The following is a 20,193-nucleotide window of genomic DNA, read 5'->3' on the forward strand; positions in this document are numbered from 1 at the left end:
GCTTGAGGGTGAGTAAATCTTGTGGTAACTTTCATTTTAAAGTGAACTAATCCTTTAAAAATTTGAAATCATAAATCAAAGGACACCTTTAAAGAAACATCCACTTTTTTGAAAATATGCTAATTTCCTAACTCCACTAGAGTTAAACAGTTGAGTTTTACCGTTTTCGAATCCATTCAGCCGATCTCCGGGTCTGGCGGTACCACTTTTAGCATAGCTTAGCACAGTTCATTGAATCTGATTAGACCGTTAGCATCTCGCTCAAAAATGACCAAAGAGTTTTGATATTTTTCCTATTTAAGACTTGACTCTTCTGTAGTTACATTTATGTACTAAGACTGATGGAAAATGAAAAGTTGCAATTTTCTAGGCCGATATGGCTAGGAACTATGTCAAGTCCTCCTCTTGTTCAACTTCCAAAGGACACAAGGACAACTCAAATTTCAGACTCAATCACATTTAATTTTCTTTTTGGCTTTGTCAGTTGATTCAGTAAATTAGGTTGTCTCTTTAAACACATAGAAACAAAAGTTACCATTTTAACTAAACATTTTAATTAAACATTTTTAAATGTTTTAGTAAAGTTTTAACATTTAACAGAATTTTAACATTTTTAACTTGTACTATTTTTTTCAAACTCAAAATGAAATTATTTTAGCACAAACTCATTTAACACTAAATCAATGAAGTCAATGCTGCAATGTGTTTAACTAATCTACACAGCAGTTAAACATACTTGAACATATTAAGCAGCATTTCAAACACCATGAAGTTAAATAAAACATTTCACCGACCATTGGCGTATTTGGACTGAACCTATGAACCGTCTTCTCTCTGAAGTTTCTTTGTCTGAATGAATGAAAACCTCCATGTCTTCACAGGCGCTCTTAATCAGTGACAATTACTGATCCGTTGATAAGCAGCCAGTTTGCTGCTGCTGGTGCACTCTGGGAAGTGTAGTTCTTTGAGACCCATTCCTGAGATTTAGCTCAACAAAGCTCATTCCGGCGTAATAATCAAGGAACTTTGCTGCCGTACCATGGCTGCAGCAGGTGCAATGATATTACGCAGTGGCTGTGACCCCCTGTTTGCACAGGGAGTGTGCCTTGCAACCATGGAGACATTTGTGAAAGGCACTGCGTAATATCATTTCGCCTGCTGCACCTATGGTACATGGTACGGTATTACGCCGGAATGAGAATATAGTTCCTAGCCATATCGGCATAGAAAATCGCAACTTTTCATTTTCCGTCGGTCTTAGTACATAAATGTAACTACAGAATAGTCAAGTCTTAAATAGGAAAAATATCAAAACTCTTTGGTCATTTTTTTTCAGCGAGATGCTAACGGTCTAATCAGATTCAATGAACTATGCTAAGCTATGCTAAAAGTGGTACTGCCAGACCGAATGGAATGAAATGGATTGGATTGGCTGAATGGATTCGAAAACGGTAAAACTCAACTGTTTAACTCTAGGGGAGTTGGAAAAAGAGCCTTTTTTTAAAAAGTGTAGTGTTCCTTTAAACCAAAGAATATGGCATTAGGCAATCACTCTATTCTATATTAAACTGTAATCAGATGAATCCACCAGGCCACATCTCCTAAAAATTAAATAAAGTGTTAGTTTATAAAAACAGCCAACAACACATCAGTTTCATTAATTTTATTATAATTTTATACATTACACAAATATTCTAAAACCTAAAATCACCTCTTGCTAACCTACATACACTGTCCATACATTTCATTTACTCACTACACATAAAAACATCTGGGGATATGAAAGCTTTATGTGTACATTTTTATTCAAAACTTTCAATACTCAGATCACAAAGTGGAAAAAAAACATCTGAGCCTGAACAGAGGTGCTTATAGGAATTTAACAAAGAAAATGCAACCACAGCCCCTTTACAGATACTGAATCAAACTCTCAAGTAACGTCTCATTCATTCAGTGACATGGGTATGAAATCCTTCCTCAGTGTCATAGTGGGTATATGTTGAACTAAAATGTATTTAATTAACTAGATTTCTTTTTCATCTACGCTACATATTTATTCTAGAAAATCATGGGAACGGTATCTGTGTTTTGGCACAAATTCATCCCAGATATGGAGGTTTTTTGTTTTGTTAACTGTGAGTGCAGCATCTAATGTAAACAACAGATTGCACTTCATCATTGAGCGTATCTTCAGGAGGAATGGAAGAAAAAAAAAATACCGCTCCTTCCTCCTCGGTTTTTGGCCCTACCGTGAGAAAAGATCTTTTATAAAAGAAAAAAATAAAAGTCTGGGAAAGTTCCAGAGAAGGAGAGCATCAGTAATCCTCAGCTGGAAAGAGAAAGACAGGGAGACAGAGAGACACAGTTTGATTAACAAGAAGAAGAAGAAGAACCGAGTGGAAGTGGAGCGTGCGATCCGTTTGAGTTTAGTGACGCCATAAGCAATCTCAGCATGCAGGTGGTTAGTAGAGACAGGAAGCGGCTTACTTTCAATTGTGAGAATGCAGGTGCTGGCGGCAGTGCCTCGGCTGTTGACGGCTTTGCACATGTACTCTCCTTCGTCCTCGGGGAAAGTTTCCGGCAGGTACAGGCAGTAGGTATCGCCTCTCTCGATGTACTGATAGTCTTCAGAGTCTGGCAGCAGCTCACCCTCAAACCACCAGGTGACTTCTGGTTTGGGTTCTCCCGTGATCTTCACTGTGAACCGCACAGGCTCTGCGTCAACCACCGACTGGTTTTTCAGGGGCTTTTTAAACCATGGAGCGCCTGACCTGGCATGGTCCTCTTCATCCTCGTAGGCGGCAGAGCCGTTAATGATGCTACCCTCTTCCTCCTCCTCTTCTTCCCTTTTCTGATAAGACACATGACAAAGTGTTTCACACTCGGAAAAAAACAACAGAAATCACACGCATGCAGCTCTGTCATGCATTAGTGTTGACATCAGATCCAGGCATGTCCACCACTTAGCTCTTAAACAACGCAGCCCATGAGAGGTTTACTTTTTGGAGAGCAGCATCAATCTCCTGTTGTTCAAATTGCATCCTCTGTAATTTCTGCTCTTCGATCTTCCTCTTCTGCTCCTCTTCTCTGGCCTTCGCCATTTGTTCGAACCGTGCTCTCATGTCCACTTTCTGTCTGAACGGAACATCCTCTGCTTTAGTTGGAGTTGTTTTGTCCTCATCTTCATCCTGCGGAAGAAATGAGCAAAATTCTCCATTTCAAAGTTCTTTAGCTGGAATGAAAAATTAGAAATTGCCTCGCTCTTTCACCTCCTGACAGCGCTCTGCCTCTCTCTCCTTGATTTTCTCGTCAATTTCTTTCCTTCTTGCTCGTTCCTCTTCGATCTTCTTCTGGATCTCTTCCTCTGTGAGCTGCTTGATCTTCTCAAACTTGGATTTTAGGCTTTTGGCCTGGATGGAGCCAGTCCGCTTCAGCTTTGTTAGCTCCTCATACTCAGTGCTCACCACCTCAGAGCTTTCATTGATCTCATCCTGAAGCAAACCCACAAAACATGTAAATAAGAGAACATGCGATGAAATTGGAAATTGAATGATCATTTTAGTGGCATGTGAAGCTGACCTCGCCCATCTCTTGTCGCATCTGTTCAAACTCTTTCTTCTCCATCTCCATTTTCTGGCGTCTGGCCTCTGCCTTGCGCTTCTGCTCTGCCTCCTCTTTCATTTTCAGCATCTCCTCAAAGTTGATTTCTAGTTTCCCTGGGTGCATTGCTTCCTGTGACTCTGTCCGCACCAGAGTTCCATCATCATCTTGCACCTGTCACAAAAATGGGATGCGTACATCTCAATTGATATTCAATTACTTATGGACATATATTTTTATAGGTCTCGTGCAAGTAATGTGTGTTTTTCTTTGAATTTAATCCAAATCCCAAATGTAGTTGAATTGGAACAAGTAATAGGAAATGAAGTGTCCTTCCTCCCTGATCTGTCTGTCCATTTCAACTAAATTCTAAATGGCACACAACCCTGTTACTCTAATAGACAAAATCAGTTAACATCAAAACAGTGCCATGTGTAAAAAGAGCTATATATTATCACATAGTTTGTGACTTGTTATGTATATTATGTTGTTGTGTCTCACATAGGCAGCCATGTTTGAAGCGTTAAGATCTGGACCCCCTAATTCAGTTTTGTTCTAGTTCTTAAAGGATTAGTTCACTTCAGAATTAAAATTTCCTTTTACTCACCCCCATGTCATCCAAGATGCTTTCTTCAGTCGAAAAAGAAATTAAGGTTTTTAAGGATAACATGGATTTTTCTCCATATAGTGGACTTCAACAGTTACCATCTGATTGAAGGTTGCAAATTGCAGTTTCAGTGCAGCTTCAAAGGGCTCTACATGATCTCAGACAAGGAATAAGGGTCTTATCTAGCGAAATGATCGGTCATTTTCAAAAAAAAAAAAAAAGATTTACTTTTTAAACACAAATGCTCGTCTTGCACTAGCTCTGCGATGCACCACGCATTACGTAATCACGTTGGAAAGGTCACGCATGACATAGGTGGAAGTACTGCGGTAGGGCGAAAAACTCATTTTCTCCTCCAACTTCAAAATCGTCTGACATTGTTTTTTTTTTTTTTGTGTAAAGGCCATTTGACTTAGTCTTTGCACATTCGTGGTTACATAATTCATGGCACATTGCAGAGCTGGTGCAAGACGACCATTTATGGTTGAAAAGTATGTATTTTTTTATTTTTTTGCTTGATTAGCCCCTTATTCCTCGGCTGGGATTGTGTAGAGCCCTTTGTAGCTGCATTGAAACTACAATTTGGACCTTCAAACCCATTGGTAACTGTTAAAGTCCACTATATGGAGAAAAATCCTGGAATGTTTTCCTCAAAAATCTAAATAAATAAATAAAGACATAAACATCTTGGATGACATGGGGTGAGTAAATTATCAGGAAGTTTTAATTCTTAAGTGAACTAATCCTTTAAAACATTAGAATATTCTTATTTATTACAATGCAAAGAATCATATATTGATACCTTTTTTTTTTATTTACCCATAAAAAATTTAAATATCCTTTAAAGAAAACAGATTTGTTTGAGAAGCAAAAGAATGCAAGATATTCAAAGGTGTCATTTCATGAGGAATTAAATTTTCTTTTTAAGCTTTTGATATAAAACAGTTCATTGTACTATAAAAACATGCAATAACATTCATATGTCAACATTTTAACCCAAAATGTTCTTTAGCCCAAAAAGACAAGCTGCAATTTATTCTAAAACCTAAAGTATTAACATTAAACATACACTTGATTAATACTGTGAAACTCGAGGGGAAAAATACCTAAATTTAAATTAATTATATGTATATGATGACCCTTTAAGACGTGAAAAATTGTTTTCTTGAATATGTTTATTTTTGTCTAGCTTCACTAAATGTACATTATTTTATTTCTTGATTTGTAACAGTTTTTTTTTGTAATCAGTCATTGTGACAATGCTTCTCTTTAGCAGGGTAGCGGTTTCTGTTTAAAAAAAGTTTCTTACTTCTTTATCTCCATATCCAGTCAAATTATCCTGATCCAGTCCAGGGCTCTTAAAAACACAATTTGAAAAGCATAACAGACAAGCATTGCAGCTGCAGCAGGTATACCATTTGAGCACACTGGAAATTTGGACATGTGTTGTGTTTACATTTGCAACTGAGTTAATTGTTTTAGATTGAATTAGAGACCAAAAGTAGGTCAATGTACTGAAAATGACACTGGTTAACAGTTGTTAGCTGAGTGACAACATGTGCTCAGATGATATAAATATTATGAGCAGATTGCATTACAATTAATATGCAGCATGAAATATGTTTATGCTATATTATTAATAACCAGAACAGCAATTATGCAGTTTTCTGAATATAGCGCATTAATGGACTTTTTGTTGTTGTTGTTGTTCAAGATGTACTTTTGCTGGTCACATCAATTAGTGCAGGCAAACGCATGCTGTGCATGTGTAAATACAGTATGTTACATCTCATGCACAGTCCTACCATGTTCTTGCGAGCTTCTGCGAAAAGTTTTTTCTCCTCTTCCAGGCGTTGCTTGGCCTCCTCTTCTTTCTTTTTCTGCTCCTCTTCACGTCTCTGTCTTTCCAGATCCTCAAAGCTGATGGCCAGCTTCCCGGGTTTGGCCCCGTCTGAGTTTATCATGGCCAGAAGGATGTCGTCGTCACTATTTACAACCTGCAAGTGAATAGATTAGGTTTGGGGAAAACGAGTTAGTCAGCAGTTAAAGTTTGATCTGGCATCCAGCTGACATGTTCAATTGTGCCAAGTCCGAAAACCCTTATCTCTGTCTGATTTTAGATCGTAGGCGTTATATTTCAAGATATATAAGTCATAAACTATGACCTTTTGTAACAATGGTGAGCATTTTATGTGTATTAAATATTGTGTAAGCCTCCCTAACAAAGTATCAGAAGTTCACACTGTGATATATAGTACTATCAAAGAATATCTTGGTTACTATAGTACATAAAAAACAAACAAACAAACATGATTTTCACAAGCATACAAACTGACCATGCTCTTTCTGGCCTCGGCAAAGGCTTTTCTCTCTTCTTCGATGCGTCTTTTCCTTTCTTCCTCCGCTTTCTTTTGTTCCTCTTCCAGCCTCTGTCTTTCCAGCTCTTCAAAGCTGAGTCTAAGTTTACCAGGTCTAAATTCTTCCTTCTCTCCTTGTGTATCCTGAGTGTCCTCATCATCCAGGGCCTGTCATAAAGAGTACATTATCACTCATATTACATTATTCATGTTTGGAACCTTTGGGGACTTAGCATTGTGTAAGCAAACAGCACTGTGATTGACCAATTAAATCTTTAGAATCGGCTGCAGGGCAGAGTTTGCACTGAACTGGTTTTGGGGTGCAAAAAAAAAAATATCATGCATGTTGTATCCATTTTAATTGATGTATTTGTCATATGTTCTCTGGGGTGCTTCTTAATACTCAAATTGACCCTTCGCAAAGACCCGCCCCCCCCCCTTAGTTACTGTGTATTCACAGTGAAAATACATCGCGGAGCAACACGTCGACAGACCAGACAAAGCAGGTTACTTATGATATTAAACAAAGTCCCAGCTTTCAAACTGTGTAATTCAAACAATAAAAAACGTTTTGTGGCTCTTTAATGTGTCGTGACAGATTGCTGTAGCGCCTGGGCTCAAGAGGCTCGTGAACCGATCATCTCTTCCTGCTAGTTAATTTATAGCATCAAATAAACATGAATGAACATGAGAAGGAATGTTGTTTCAAATGCGGAAAGACGTCAGTACACACCATTTTTCAAGTTCAAGTCCACCGAGGTTAATTTTCGAACTCCTGAATGCTTTGTCGGACAAAATGGCGGATTTGCCATTCTGATTGGTTAGATCTCTTGTCAATCAAACTCCCTCCAAAGGGTCAATTGATGCTTCCTCAATTCCTCGCCCCTATATCCTCCAGCCTGTGACCCAGAAACCAATCGAACTCAGCCATCTTGAAGGGCATCTCAATTCTCTAACTGCACCATGACGAGGTGAGGAACGAAAAGTGAGGAAGCTTCCTGAAGAGTTATAAGCAAGGATACACAGGTGTATCTTTCCCCCGCGTTCTAAGAGGGTTGAGCTAATGCCACTTTCACGTGCTCTCGGAATAGGTAAAAATTGCACATGAACGCTCTCCCATTTTCCGATAGCACATGAAGGCAGCATAAGATGCGAGGAAAGGAAACGGGGATGCACAAATAAGAAATGAGAAGCACCCTCTGTGTTTGTCTATGGACTTTTGTTATATTTCCTGTTTTCTGTCCCATGTGCTTTTTTGTTGTCAGTTTGTAGTTTTTCCTCTTGATTGTCTTATCCAGGTGTGTCTTGTTAACCATATCATGTCCTAGAATGTTGATTTTGAACAATATATTGTTTTCATATTTTGAAACTCAACAAACTTAATGTTTTGATTGAAAAGTGTACATGTGCTATATTTTTTAAATAACCACGTTGTTATGCATGCATTTTTAATTGTCGCTTAAATGTCCAAATAGTAAAAAATGTGTCCACTGTATATATTGGATATGTGAAAGTATATATCTGCTGGTTGTTGAAAATATACCCACCATGCCCAGCTTGGCCTCTTCAAAAGCTTTTTTTTCTTCCTCCAGTCTGCGTCGGGCTTCCTCCTCTGCCTGTTTTCTCTGCTGCTCCTGTCGCTCTTTTTCCTGTTCTTCAAAGGTCAGACGCAGTTTACCAGGGGTCATCTGCTCCTTCTCTTTGGGATGAGGCTCTACATCGTCCAACTTTTTTAAAGAAACTTTTTTTAGTCTTTTTTTTTTAATGTATCCAAAATTAACAAAACTTTTTGTTTTCTTTTACAGATTATATTGATCTTTAAAAGCAGAATGTTCACCTGTTCAACCATGGAGCGACGCTTGGCCTCTCGGAAGGACCGCCGGTTCTCATCGTATCTCTTCTTCTTCTCCTCCTCAGTTCGCTTCTTTAGTTCTTCTTCTCGGCTCTTCTCCATGTCCTCAAAATTGATCTTGATCTTTCCTGGATGTTTCTGTGATTTTGCAGGCACTACTCGTACCAAAAAGCTGTCATCACCTTCCTGTGATGAAGAAGTGAAGAAGTTACCCAAACAGATTAAATAGCAGTTTTAACATTGGAATTATAAAGGTATGATGAAATGTTAACTTCCTGTTTTTTATTTTGAATATCGGAAACAAATGTGAGGTCTAGTCTAAAGCAATAACAAATTGTTTTTTAAATTCATACTGTTTTGACCTGCAACATTTCTGCAGTCATGGACAAGCATCCAGACAGGTTTCAGATAAGGCCTGACAACAAAAACACATTCTTCTGGCACAGTTGCCTTAATTTGTGTCATACTAGACAGAGATATGGGACTGCTAATTCAGTCAAAGAGCATGGCCTGTAAGTGCTGTGGGAAACAGTTGCCAGTCACATGTTGTCCATGCTTGTTAACTCTGGCTCCAGGAAGTGTGGCATTTTCCTAAATTTAACATCCAGTGCCATGTTGTATATGAACTGTTATGTCTTTGTAAGGGACAGTGGACCATTTGGCCATCATTGCACACATTTCACAAATAATTTTGCAATTTTTATATTATACACCACCATTCAAGAATTTGGGGAAGCCGATAATTTTTATTTTATTTTATTTTATTTTTGGAAAGACGTCTCTTGCTCACTAAGGCTGCATTTATTTGACAAGACAGTAAATACTCTAATATTGTGAAATATTATTACAATTTAGTATAAGTGTTTTCAATTTTAAAATTTTAAAATAATTTATTCCTGTGATGGAAAAGCTGAAATTTCAGCAGCCCTAGAAATTTATTGTAACTATATTTAAGTTATTAATTATATCCCTCCTGAATAAAAGTATTACTTCTGCAATCTATCTATCTATCTATCTATCTATCTATCTATCTATCTATCTATCTATCTATCTATCTATCTAAAATACAGTATATAAAACACAATATTTAAATTAAATGTATATATTTCAACAATTCAAATAAAAATATATAATTAGATATAATTAGATATTTATGTATTATAATTATTACCATATAATTATTTAATTCAACTTATGGTTTATGAATCCACTGTATTAATAATGTTTAACTTTGGTTGGTGAAGGAATGTCTTACCTTGCCTGTCACTATTATTTGCAATGTAACACATTGCTCTATACTATCAATCCATTTCATGATTTGATTTCACTTACATATATTGCTAGGTTTTAAAGTTTAGATTATATCAGAGGATTAGCTGAGTGATTACAGATACTTTGCTGGAGATTTTCTAATAGTAGACCTGATAAAGCAGCCGACTGCCAAGTCGCATTAAAAGCATCCTCCTAGTGCCTGCAGCTACAGTCTGTTATCATGACACACTGACTCACCTCCTCAGCTTTCTTGGCCAGCTCTTTCTGAATCTTGGCCTTCTCTATGGCCTCCTGTGCAGCTCGCTTCTTTCTCTCCTCTTCTGTTCTTTTCCTCTCCTCCTCCTGCCTCTGTTTCTCCATCTCTGCAAACTTCCCCTTCACGCTGCCTGTGAATGGACAGAAAGCCGACAGTTGGCGTCTATAACGGGATTAAAGTGCTGTTACAATGATTACGTTGGTTCGGTCCTCAAAATCTAATATATAAAAATCCCTCCATTTGTCTCATGTTGCCCTACCTGTAATCTTGGGAACATATGATTTTTCTATCTTTGTCGGCTTCACCTCTTCCTCTTCATCGCTGGAGGCGAGGAGTTCCTTTATCTGTGGAGGATCCGACAGTTGTTGTGAGGTTAGGCGTTTTATCCAGGATCAGAAACCATGCTGGTCGTAGCAAGCCAAGCAGACCTTAATCCTTGTAAGACAGGCACATATGACCTACAGGGGCGGATGCTGATTGGGCCGTCAATTGTGACATGGGCAGGGGATCAGTAGAGTGTGCATGCAACAAGCAGGCATCACAGATACTGGGGTGTTTTACTGATTAAAAGCTTTTTTGTAAGAGGGTTTGTGTATATCCTTTTAAATACCTGGAATCGGGTATTGATGCATGCCTAATCTTACGCAAACACTGAGTACCCAGCAAGCAGTATCTTCATTAACCTCAAGACAAAATCTTCTACTATGCATTGTTAGTGTCAGAGAGATGAGGCAGTGCAGTCAGTGGATGAAGTGACACAACAAGGTGCTGATGGGCAGGTTTCTCTACTGACCATTTGCTTCCTGCGACTGTACTCTCTCTCTTTAACGTACTGCTCTCTGCGTTTCTTTTGCTCTTCCTCACTTCTCTTTTGGTTTCTCTCTTCTCTAGCTTTCTGCATGGCCTCAAACTTATTCTTCACATCTTCTTTCCCCAACTTGGGAACATAACTTCTCTGTATAGGCTTAGATGTTTTAAGCAGTTTCTTCAGAAGAAAGAGAAAACGAGGTATGAGAGATTGTTAGTAAAAGAGAAATGGAAAATTAGTTAATTTCCACTTTTTTATATTGTCTTTTGCAGAGAGTATTGATTATAATTGATTACAAATGACATAAAACATTATACTTGGTTATTTTTTCCCATTTTATAAATGATCATGTTATATATATATATTTTCCATAATTATGTATAATTATGTTTTTTAAATGTGTGTGTGTGTGTGTGTGTGTATGTATATAATATGACACTTATGACACTTGTGAGCAGAACTGTATACATGTATGTTAATTAGTGAAATTTGTATTTCATATCACAATTATTTTAAAATATTTATTTATTTAGGCATATTATTATAACTCCATCATACCTCTTGTTTTAGGGCCACATCTGATATATTTGTCATATCTGTATCATGTGATGCATCAGCCTCTTCATCATTTTCCTCATTCGTTTTTGGAACCCTCTCTCTTTTTCTTGCCCTGCCGGTGGTCTTTGTCTCCTGTTTGGGCTCTTCCTCCTCTGGTAACTTGGTCTTCTTTGGTTCTTCTGCAGCACTGTTAATTTCCACCTCTTCAGTCATGCTACTCGTGTCATGTGTTTCCTCTTCATGGTTTTCATCATTGATTGTGTTCTCTGTATCATTAGCATCAGCAATATCGTTCAAGTCTTCTGTGTTGTTTAAATGTGTCATGTCTGTTGACACATCCGCCATGCTCATCACTTCAGTCATGTTGCTGTTTCTCAAACACACCGACAGGGCCTGTTGCAAGATACGTCAGATGAAGCTGACATTGGGAGAAAGACATAATGACCACAAGACTGCAATGCAAAATAACTATATTTTTTACATGGCTATTTTAGATGTTTAGTAATTGCAATTTTTATTAAAGTGCCCCTATTATGCTATTTTAAAGGTTCCTAATTTTGTTTTGGAGGTCTTCTAAAATAGGTTTACATGCATCCAAGGTCACAAAAACATAATTTTTTCTCAAAGAGTCTGAAAACGGTTTGTTCAAAGATTCTCTAAAACTCTCCTTTCCGCGAGCCTGCTCTGCTCTGATTGGTCAGACAGCCAAGTCTGTTGTGATTGGTCTACCGCTTACAGCACATGTCAGAAACGCCTATTAAGGCCCTGATATACTTCAAACAAAGCTCTTTTTCATTCTTCGTTTAGGGGTAAAACGAAGTTCAAAATACGTGACCAGCAATATACTGTAAACGAACATCTGACGCCGCCCACACTGCTGAGAGCGACGTTTAGATGAATATCTAAATATGTGCCGTGCACTTTCTTCTCAGTAACAAAATAAACACAAAAATGAGAAAACAGTAAGCATTTTTTATAGAAAGCATAAGAAAAGTGTCTGATCATAACAACGTGGGTATGTTAGTCCAGTCACGTTTATTTATATAGCACTTTATTCAATAGATTGCTTAAAATCAATCAGCTTTACAGCATCAAACATGAAAAACAGTGTTAGTGCCTCATTTCATCAGAAGCACAACTTCATTTAGTACTATAAAGCGGCAATCCTAACCAGTGTGTTCATGTTTTCAGCCGCGGAGATCTTACCTCAATGAACTCAAACACATGAAATGAGTCAGAGACGCATTCCACGCAAGTGAAGGCGGAGCCTCGTGCACACCTCCTATTATGTTATCGTCACTGACCAATGGTAATACAAAGGTGTTTTGCTGCTGGAGTGAACTTTTCCTCAAAGTTCTCTTTGGCAAGCTGTATTGAACTTCCAAAATGAAGACAAAACGAACTTCATTTTGGCCTGATTTTGTTCGAAATTACGTTACATCAGTTCGCTCTTTGATTTCGTTTGAAGTATATCGGGGCCTTTACCATATCTGAATTTCAGCTCCAGAGGCTTCCTCAGTGCTTAATACACAGTGATATCAAGAGGAACGTTGGCGTTAGTTTTTCCATATCAATTCCAGTGTGAGTCCTCATCTTTTTGAAGTGCATAGATTTGCAACATTGAAAACAGCATCTTTTCAACATGTCAACAACACGAACCAGACTTTTCCAGGCTTCAGCAACAACTGCATCGTTTGAGGGAGTGGGTCAAAGTACACATTGTTCGTGGGCAGCCTCTGAAGACCATATGCTGACATTATGCAAATTTGTTACATTGTTACATAGGTATGTAACATGAAGTGAGACAGGAATTGCTGACAACTCATTTCGGCACTTCAGAATAGATTCTTTCTTTTAGGAGACAATAACTTTATTTCTGTCCTGACAACTCTCTGAGAGATTGCCATGGTAATGGATATGGCAATGTAATGTATTTGGTCTTGGCGGAACAGATCTGCTACGCTGCTTCTGCTGTTGATTATTGCTGCTGAGCAAGTACAGAGACTTGATACTGCCAATACATTCACAGACATTGCTGTGAGCATGTAAGACATGCTGCTGCTGCTGCTGCACATATAACAATACATGAAATAAACCCTGTAGCAGATCTATACAGTTGGAGCTGGAGAAGGTGGAGGGTTTCTGAAAGTGCGCTGCAGACTGCTAACAGCAAATAATGCCAAGTATTTGAATGATTGAGCAGCAAGCTCATTGGCTGCTGATACCACAGCAACCTATGATTTGATCGCTACCAAATGAGTTAAGGACCTATGAGTCAGCACCATTTAGAGTTTCATGCCAGAACTTTGTATTTGTCATGCACTTTGATCTTTAAAACTTTGCAGACATTTTACATTCACAAACAGCTATTACACACTGCATGAAAGGTAATATTTGAGAAAACATAATGGGGCACTTTAATTATTATAACACAAATCTAAGATTTTATTTTGTTTTCTTTAAAAGCTAAAGAAATGTCTTGTAAGTGTTAGTTGGTGGTCTACAAAAGAACAGATGAGCTGAATATGTGTGGGACCTCCACTTGGAGCCTCATGCAGACCCTAATTTTAACCCTAGTCTGGGTTCAGCCATGTGATTGAGGCTATTTTTACCTGGAGATACAAGTCTAAGAAGAGGTCAACACCCAGATGGCACACATGAGACCCTTGACTAAATGACCAAGTTCTAGATGTTTCTTTACATAAAATGTGTTGTGAAAGTAAATAATGAATGCATTTATTTAATTGTTTATTTATTTGTTAATTTATTTATTTGTGCGTTTTTACACTATGTACATTTTTAAATTGCATATTTGCTTTTCACGGATTCTACTTCTGACATCCTTCATCCAAACTACAATAATCCCAGAAAAAGAGCAACATTAACCCATGCAGCACATGACTCGCATGTAATTTTATATACCTGTAATGATCTAAATTTTAATGCATAGTCACTCTCCTTTGCTATTCATAATGACACAACCCCTAACACAACTGGTGTTTTGGTGAATAGAACTCACAACTGATCACACCTCACTTTTAGAAGATGACAAAGACAATATGGCCCCCCAAACAACGTCACCATTTGAAAGCATTGTTCCCGCCACATTTCCAGTTTATGTATTTAAAAAAATATATATGAATTTATGCTGTCCACTAATCTTTATAATGTCTGTAATCTTAAATCCATTCCTAACAAAATATGTTAATACACTGTTAGACTGCTATCTTTATTAGTAGTTACATTTAATCTTTACATTTAAGGTTTTAGAGCTGCTGATGCTGAGAATACATTTTTTTCTTATCTATTTAATAGCATTTAGCTAAACACAAATATTCAAAAGAATAAAAGTGTTAAAAGAATATCAGTATTTTATTTTAGTTGTCATTCAATAATGTGTTCAGCATACTTGAATACATGTATGGTTATCCTCTGGTTAAACAATAGTTTATTAAAATGTATCAGAAATAATGTTCCCCACATGTTCTATAAAGATTTTTGCAGTTGTTTTTCTGTCTATAACTTTAAGTTTTCTCCATTAAACATTTGTGATTAAAGTAATTTGGAAGGATCTAATGAAATCAAAATAATCATTTCCAACTGTATTCTCAGTGAGTAAAGTATAGGAGGTCGACCGTGTAGGCCCTCATCCGCTTGAGGACTTGACGTTTGGAAATTTTTGTCCTCCACATGCTTTGTTAAATTCTTCATAAACGATAACTTAAAAATATCTTACCTTCTTTAGAGTGATATGCTCCCTTTGTTTTTCATAAGATTTTTAAGTGTAGTTCACGTTGGCTTCGATAGTGCTAAAATCAAATCTAAATCCCCAAGCACAGGTTTAGTCTTCTCCTCCCGTGCGACTGAGAGTCAAATGAGCGCAGTCGGTTATCGGTGGGCGCTATCCATAAAAATATCCGTACCCCTCTCCATCTACCGCATTCCACACGCGCCACCGGCTGACGGCCTCAGCTGTCGCTCCACATGTCTCCTTATCTCCGAGTCTGAGGGGCTTTAACACGACGACTTTATAATCGTTTTGTCACTATGGTCGTTATATTCACTTTGTTAACGTCACGAATTGCCTGTAAGTTATTATTAAGTCGTTTGTTTATTCATTTAGCCCTTTGTATTTTTTTTTTAAATAGCAGCTTAAACACTTTAAAAATCATGTTAAATTTATGTTTTCAGCGTTTAATGCATACTGGAAACGTTTTTTGTCTGTATATTTTACTAATAAATGTTGTTAATAGCATTAACAACTTTGTACATAAGCCTATATCATAATTTTACAGGTGTTAAATTAGGTCACGTGATAAATTAATGGCCTTTTCATGAATCATTACTAATAAATTTATAGACATGACATTAAAATAATGCTATAATAAAATGTAGCAAACGCCCTACATTAAGTTAACAAGTTAAAAAAAATAACATTTAAATAAAATAAGATTAACTTCTCTTTAAAAAGCATAAATTGTAAGTAGACATTTCTGAAAAAACATTTTACCAATACTGTAAATTAAAATTAAATGCAATAATCTTCAGTAAAAAATTACAGGTATTGTCATTTTGGAAGATTTTTGCTGTAAATGATATGGTAATACCTTTTCCATTTCCATAGCAAAGAAAAATATAATTTTACAGTATTTACCTTCCCTTTTTTTCATCATTTAGTGATCTCTTTCCTTTGCAGTGTATTGCAGTCATCCACATTGCTGATGGGTTTTGTATATAGATGTTTTACGTAAGCACCTATCAGGTTTGTTTGTTTTCATTAATATTTTCCACGTAAGCATCAGCTTGTTTACATGGAAAGCTATTGTTGGCTGTTGGAGCCAGTAGGCTTTATCTTGAGGGTCTGTGGTTTGTCCAGTCAGTTCTGACTCACTTATCACAGTCACAGAGGTGTGTGTGATAACCCAGATATCTCAATTGATCACTCTATAATTTAAGCATCACAGTGTATAACAGACATAATTAAATATAGAAAGTAAGTAGTATACTATGAACACATTTTGTGTGTGTGTGTGTGTACACGTGTTTTTGTGATTTATGATGCTAAATGTTGGATGCTAAATGTTGTCCATTTTGATGTTATTAAAGGGATAGTTCACCAAAAATGAAAATTCTGTTATCATTTACTCACCCTTATGTTGTTTCAAACCTGTAGTTTCTTCTGTTGAACACAAATTTTGAAGAATTTTGGTAACCAGACAGTTGACGCTGGCTAGCCATTGACTTCCATAGTATTTTTTTTTTCCTACTATGGAGGTCAATGGCTACCGTCAACTGTCTGGTTACCAACATTCTTCAAAATATCTTCTTTTTAGTTTAACAGAAGAAAGAAAGGTTTGGAACAAGATAAAGGTGAGTAAATGATGACAGTTATTTCATTTTTGGGTGAACTAACCATGATTCATTCAGCAAGTGTTCCCCAAAATGAGCTGGAAACCCCCTTCAGCCTGAAGGACAGCACTGTCATCTGTAACTTGAGCTCATACCCAGCATGCATCTCTCTCCCTTCAGACTGCGACACCATCGGTAGCTACTGGAAGACTCATATTCAGGGTTAAAGGGGTTTAAGCAGCAGCTTTGAGGAGCATCCAAAAGCTTTAGAAGGAGGACGCTTGCGTGAGATGTTTGCAGTGTCATGCAAACGGCTGCATTTCCTCCTACCATGAAAGAAAACAAAAATAATAGATAGACCATAGTTACTGTATGGTTCCAGCTCCATTTAAAGAGATATATGAACCTTTTTAAAAACTAGAACCTCTGAAAGTTAAATTTTTTTTTTCTATTCAAAGGCTAAAGTGCTGTGCCCAAAGCTCTACTCTGTAAGACCAACAGGGGATAGCCCGAAATAGCGTCCCACCTGTGGGCAGAGATCAGAGCTATGGAGACAGCTAGCTTGCTAAAACTCACTGCTTCTCACTGCTATTGAGAACGTGTTAATGTAGTTGTTTCTCTGATCTTAACATGGAGATTTAAGCAGACTGCATTCTACTTTTTTGAAGGTTTTTTTTTATTTCATTATTATCATTCATTCATGTCATTGTTTATGTTGCCCATTTTGGTACTGTTTGTTCAGGTGAGATTCATAACAATTAAAGACTTTAAGATGGAGAAAAGACGTGTTAAATGCTGCAAAAGAAGTTATATAAATAACTCATTGCTCCAAGTGTGGTGAACGGTGCTATAGCAAGACTTCTCTGTCCAGGTGGAGCGGAGGCAGTCTGGCACTTCCTCAACTTGTGACCCGTGACACTTATTGGCCAGCTGCCCTTTGAAATGGATTGTTATGGTGGATATTAGAACAGATCCAGCAGCAGTAAAAAGAAGCAACGTTTTTCATTTGTTTACACTGAATCAAAACCTTGATTAACATTCACTGTTCAAATATTGGGAAACATCAGTTGCTGATTGGATGGGCAAATTTGAATGTAAGAAGAGGCGGACAAATGATTGGAGAAGTGTGGCATACATCACCAGAGTAACTGGAAGATCCAGTTATGACATTTTCATGGATGAATCTTTCACAAAAAGATTTAGAAAATTTATATACACTACCGTTCAAAAGTTTGGGATTGGTAAGATTTTTAATGTCTTTAAAAGAAGTATCATCTGCTCACCAAGGCTGCATTTATTTAAGTAAAAATACATTAAAATCAGTAATATTGTGAAATCTTATTACAATTTAAAATAACTGTTTTCTATTTGAAAATATTTGAAAATGTAATTTATTCTTGTGTTGGCAAAGCTGAATTTTCAGCATCGTTAATCCAGTCTTCAGTGTTACATGATCCTTCAGAAATCATTCTAATATGATGATTTGCTGCTCAAGAAACATTTATTGTGTACAGATGTACAAAATATTTTTTCAGGATTCTTTGATGAATAGAAAGTTCAAAAGAACAGCGTTTATTTGAAATCTAATCTTTTGTTACATTTTAAATGTCTTTACTATCACTTTTGATCGATTTAATGCATCCTTGCTGAAAAAAATATTAATTTCTTTAAATTCTTCTCAAAAAAATAAAAATAAAAATTCTTACTGACCCCAAACTTTTGAATGGTAGTGTATAATGTTACAAAAACTTTGTATTTCAGATAAATGCTGTTCTTTTGAACTTTCTATTCATCAAGGAATCCTGAAAAAAAAAAAGTACACAACTGTTTTTAACATTGATAATAATAATAAATGTTTATTGAGCAGCAAATCATCATATTAAAATGATTTCTGAAGGATCATGTGACACTGAAGACTGGAGAAATAATGCTGAAAATTCAGCTTTTCCAACACAGAAATAAATTACATTTTATATTATATTCTAATAGAAAACAGTTATTTTAAAATTGTAATAATATTTCACAATATTACTATTTTTTACTGTATTCTTGGTGAGCAGACAAAACTTCTTTTAAAAATATTAAAAATCTTACTGATCCCAAACTTTTGAACGGTAGTACATAGGGTGAATTATTTATTTAATATGGAAAAATGAGTCAGAAAATATACTATTTTTAGGTACTATTAAATTTGAGGGAAAAATTATAGAGCCACTGACTTGGCATCATCTTGTTGCTCTTTTGTTTGACTTATAATGCAAAGGAAATCCCAAAAACTAATGTCAGGTTTATTGGTTGGCTATCATGAAAAAAAATGTTATATGAAATGTAATTTAACTCTTTATTTCTTCTTCTCTTTGTCTGTTTTCTTGTCTGCCTCACTTCCTCTCTCAACAAGTCAGCTGTTGGCCTAGCTGGGCATTTACTCTACTACAGGAACAGGTGCAGATCACAGCAGGACACTGGGCAGGATGGAAAGTTTACAGTTGGTTTGAAAGAGAAATTGTAGCACTTGAAACACTTGTATTTCTTTCACAGTTGCTGAAATATACAACATAACAATTCACTCAGGCATGCCCCAATGTTTCGGGCCCTGATATATAGCTCAACAGGTCTAATTATGTTGCTAATCATAATGGTTATTCAAATTATACTTTAAATGCCATGAAACTGTCATCTTATTACTGATTTATATTCTTATTGTTTTTAGTTTTAGAGCATAAATGAATAAATGATTGTTGTTAAAGCATTCAAGTACAGTATTGTTCAAGGAACATGAACATATCCATTTCTAATCATGACTGAAGTCTAAAGAGACCTGTCCTGTATTTCCTCTGCATCTCTGCTTACAGATAGCTGAAGTCTCCACTATCAGGTATACCAGAGCCATGCTAAATTAAGGCTTGTGACAGTGAGAACTGGCTGGCTGCCCAGGAGCTCAGAGAAAATGTTGACTTATCAATCTCAAATAACTTTGCTATGATCTAAAATCCTGATCTGTGTCAGAGATCCCAAATAGAAATATGACATGTACTTATTCCACTGTGTATTTATACAGTAGCAATCTTGACTGTGTGCTCTTGAGACAAACTCTCGAGACCACATAAATATGGGCTCGGTCTGGAACTCAATACTTTTTGTTTTGATCTCGGCCTCTAAGCGTATTAGTCTGAGTCTCGGCTTGTGGAAAAGAGGTCTCCATAGCTCCAGTCATTTGATTATGGTCAAAGATTAATTTTTCAGTGATTTTTTTGGTAACACTTTATAATAAGGTTCCATTTGTTAACATTATTTAACATGAACTAACAATGAAAATATTTTTTATCTTAGTAAATGTTAATTTCAACATTTACTAATCTTAAAATTAAAAGTTGTACCCATTATTGTTATTAAATGGACCTAACATTAACCAACACTTTACAACTTACAAACTTTAAACCTTAACAATGATTATTAAATACTCTAACAAATGAATTGTTCATTGTTAGTTAATGTTGTTAATGCATTAACTAATGGGACCTTATTGTAAAGTGT

At 36.5% G+C, this 20,193-nt stretch overlaps 1 protein-coding gene across 4 annotated transcripts; it reads right to left on the minus strand.

The window, feature by feature from the left end:
- Positions 1–1,648: 1,648 nt before the first annotated feature.
- Positions 1,649–15,289, minus strand: nexn (nexilin (F actin binding protein)). Of its 4 annotated transcripts, none has more exons than XM_048209293.1 (15): positions 15,047–15,287; positions 11,311–11,703; positions 10,738–10,929; positions 10,204–10,288; positions 9,926–10,074; positions 8,402–8,602; positions 8,112–8,291; positions 6,544–6,732; positions 6,013–6,204; positions 5,517–5,564; positions 3,580–3,774; positions 3,270–3,491; positions 3,000–3,188; positions 2,488–2,851; positions 1,649–2,329 (listed from the first exon to the last, which is right to left on the minus strand). In XM_048209293.1, the coding sequence occupies exons 2-15, from the start codon at positions 11,671–11,673 to the stop codon at positions 2,316–2,318; spliced, it is 2,583 nt and encodes an 860-aa protein (XP_048065250.1). In that variant the 5' UTR covers positions 11,674–11,703; positions 15,047–15,287; the 3' UTR covers positions 1,649–2,315. The 4 variants fall into 4 exon arrangements, with proteins under 4 accessions (XP_048065250.1, XP_048065249.1, XP_048065253.1 ...); XM_048209292.1 differs by having other exon boundaries at positions 11,311–11,728; positions 15,047–15,286; XM_048209296.1 differs by lacking the exon at positions 10,738–10,929 and having other exon boundaries at positions 11,311–11,728; positions 15,047–15,289.
- Positions 15,290–20,193: the final 4,904 nt, after the last annotated feature.

This window comes from Megalobrama amblycephala, linkage group LG12 (assembly GCF_018812025.1).
Source record: "Megalobrama amblycephala isolate DHTTF-2021 linkage group LG12, ASM1881202v1, whole genome shotgun sequence".
Classification (NCBI taxonomy): domain Eukaryota; kingdom Metazoa; phylum Chordata; class Actinopteri; order Cypriniformes; family Xenocyprididae; genus Megalobrama; species Megalobrama amblycephala.

Bases quoted from the DNA above. Each gene is read 5' to 3' on its own strand.
- nexn (XM_048209293.1), bottom strand. From the start codon at position 11,673: ATGACTGAAGTGATGAGCATGGCGGATGTGTCAACAGACATGACACAT. The intron at 8,603-9,925 runs GTGAGTCAGTGT...TCTTCATCACAG, and splicing joins TGGCCAAGAAAGCTGAGGAG to GAAGGTGATGACAGCTTTTT. The intron at 6,205-6,543 runs GTCAGTTTGTAT...ATTCACTTGCAG, and splicing joins CCGAGGCCAGAAAGAGCATG to GTTGTAAATAGTGACGACGA.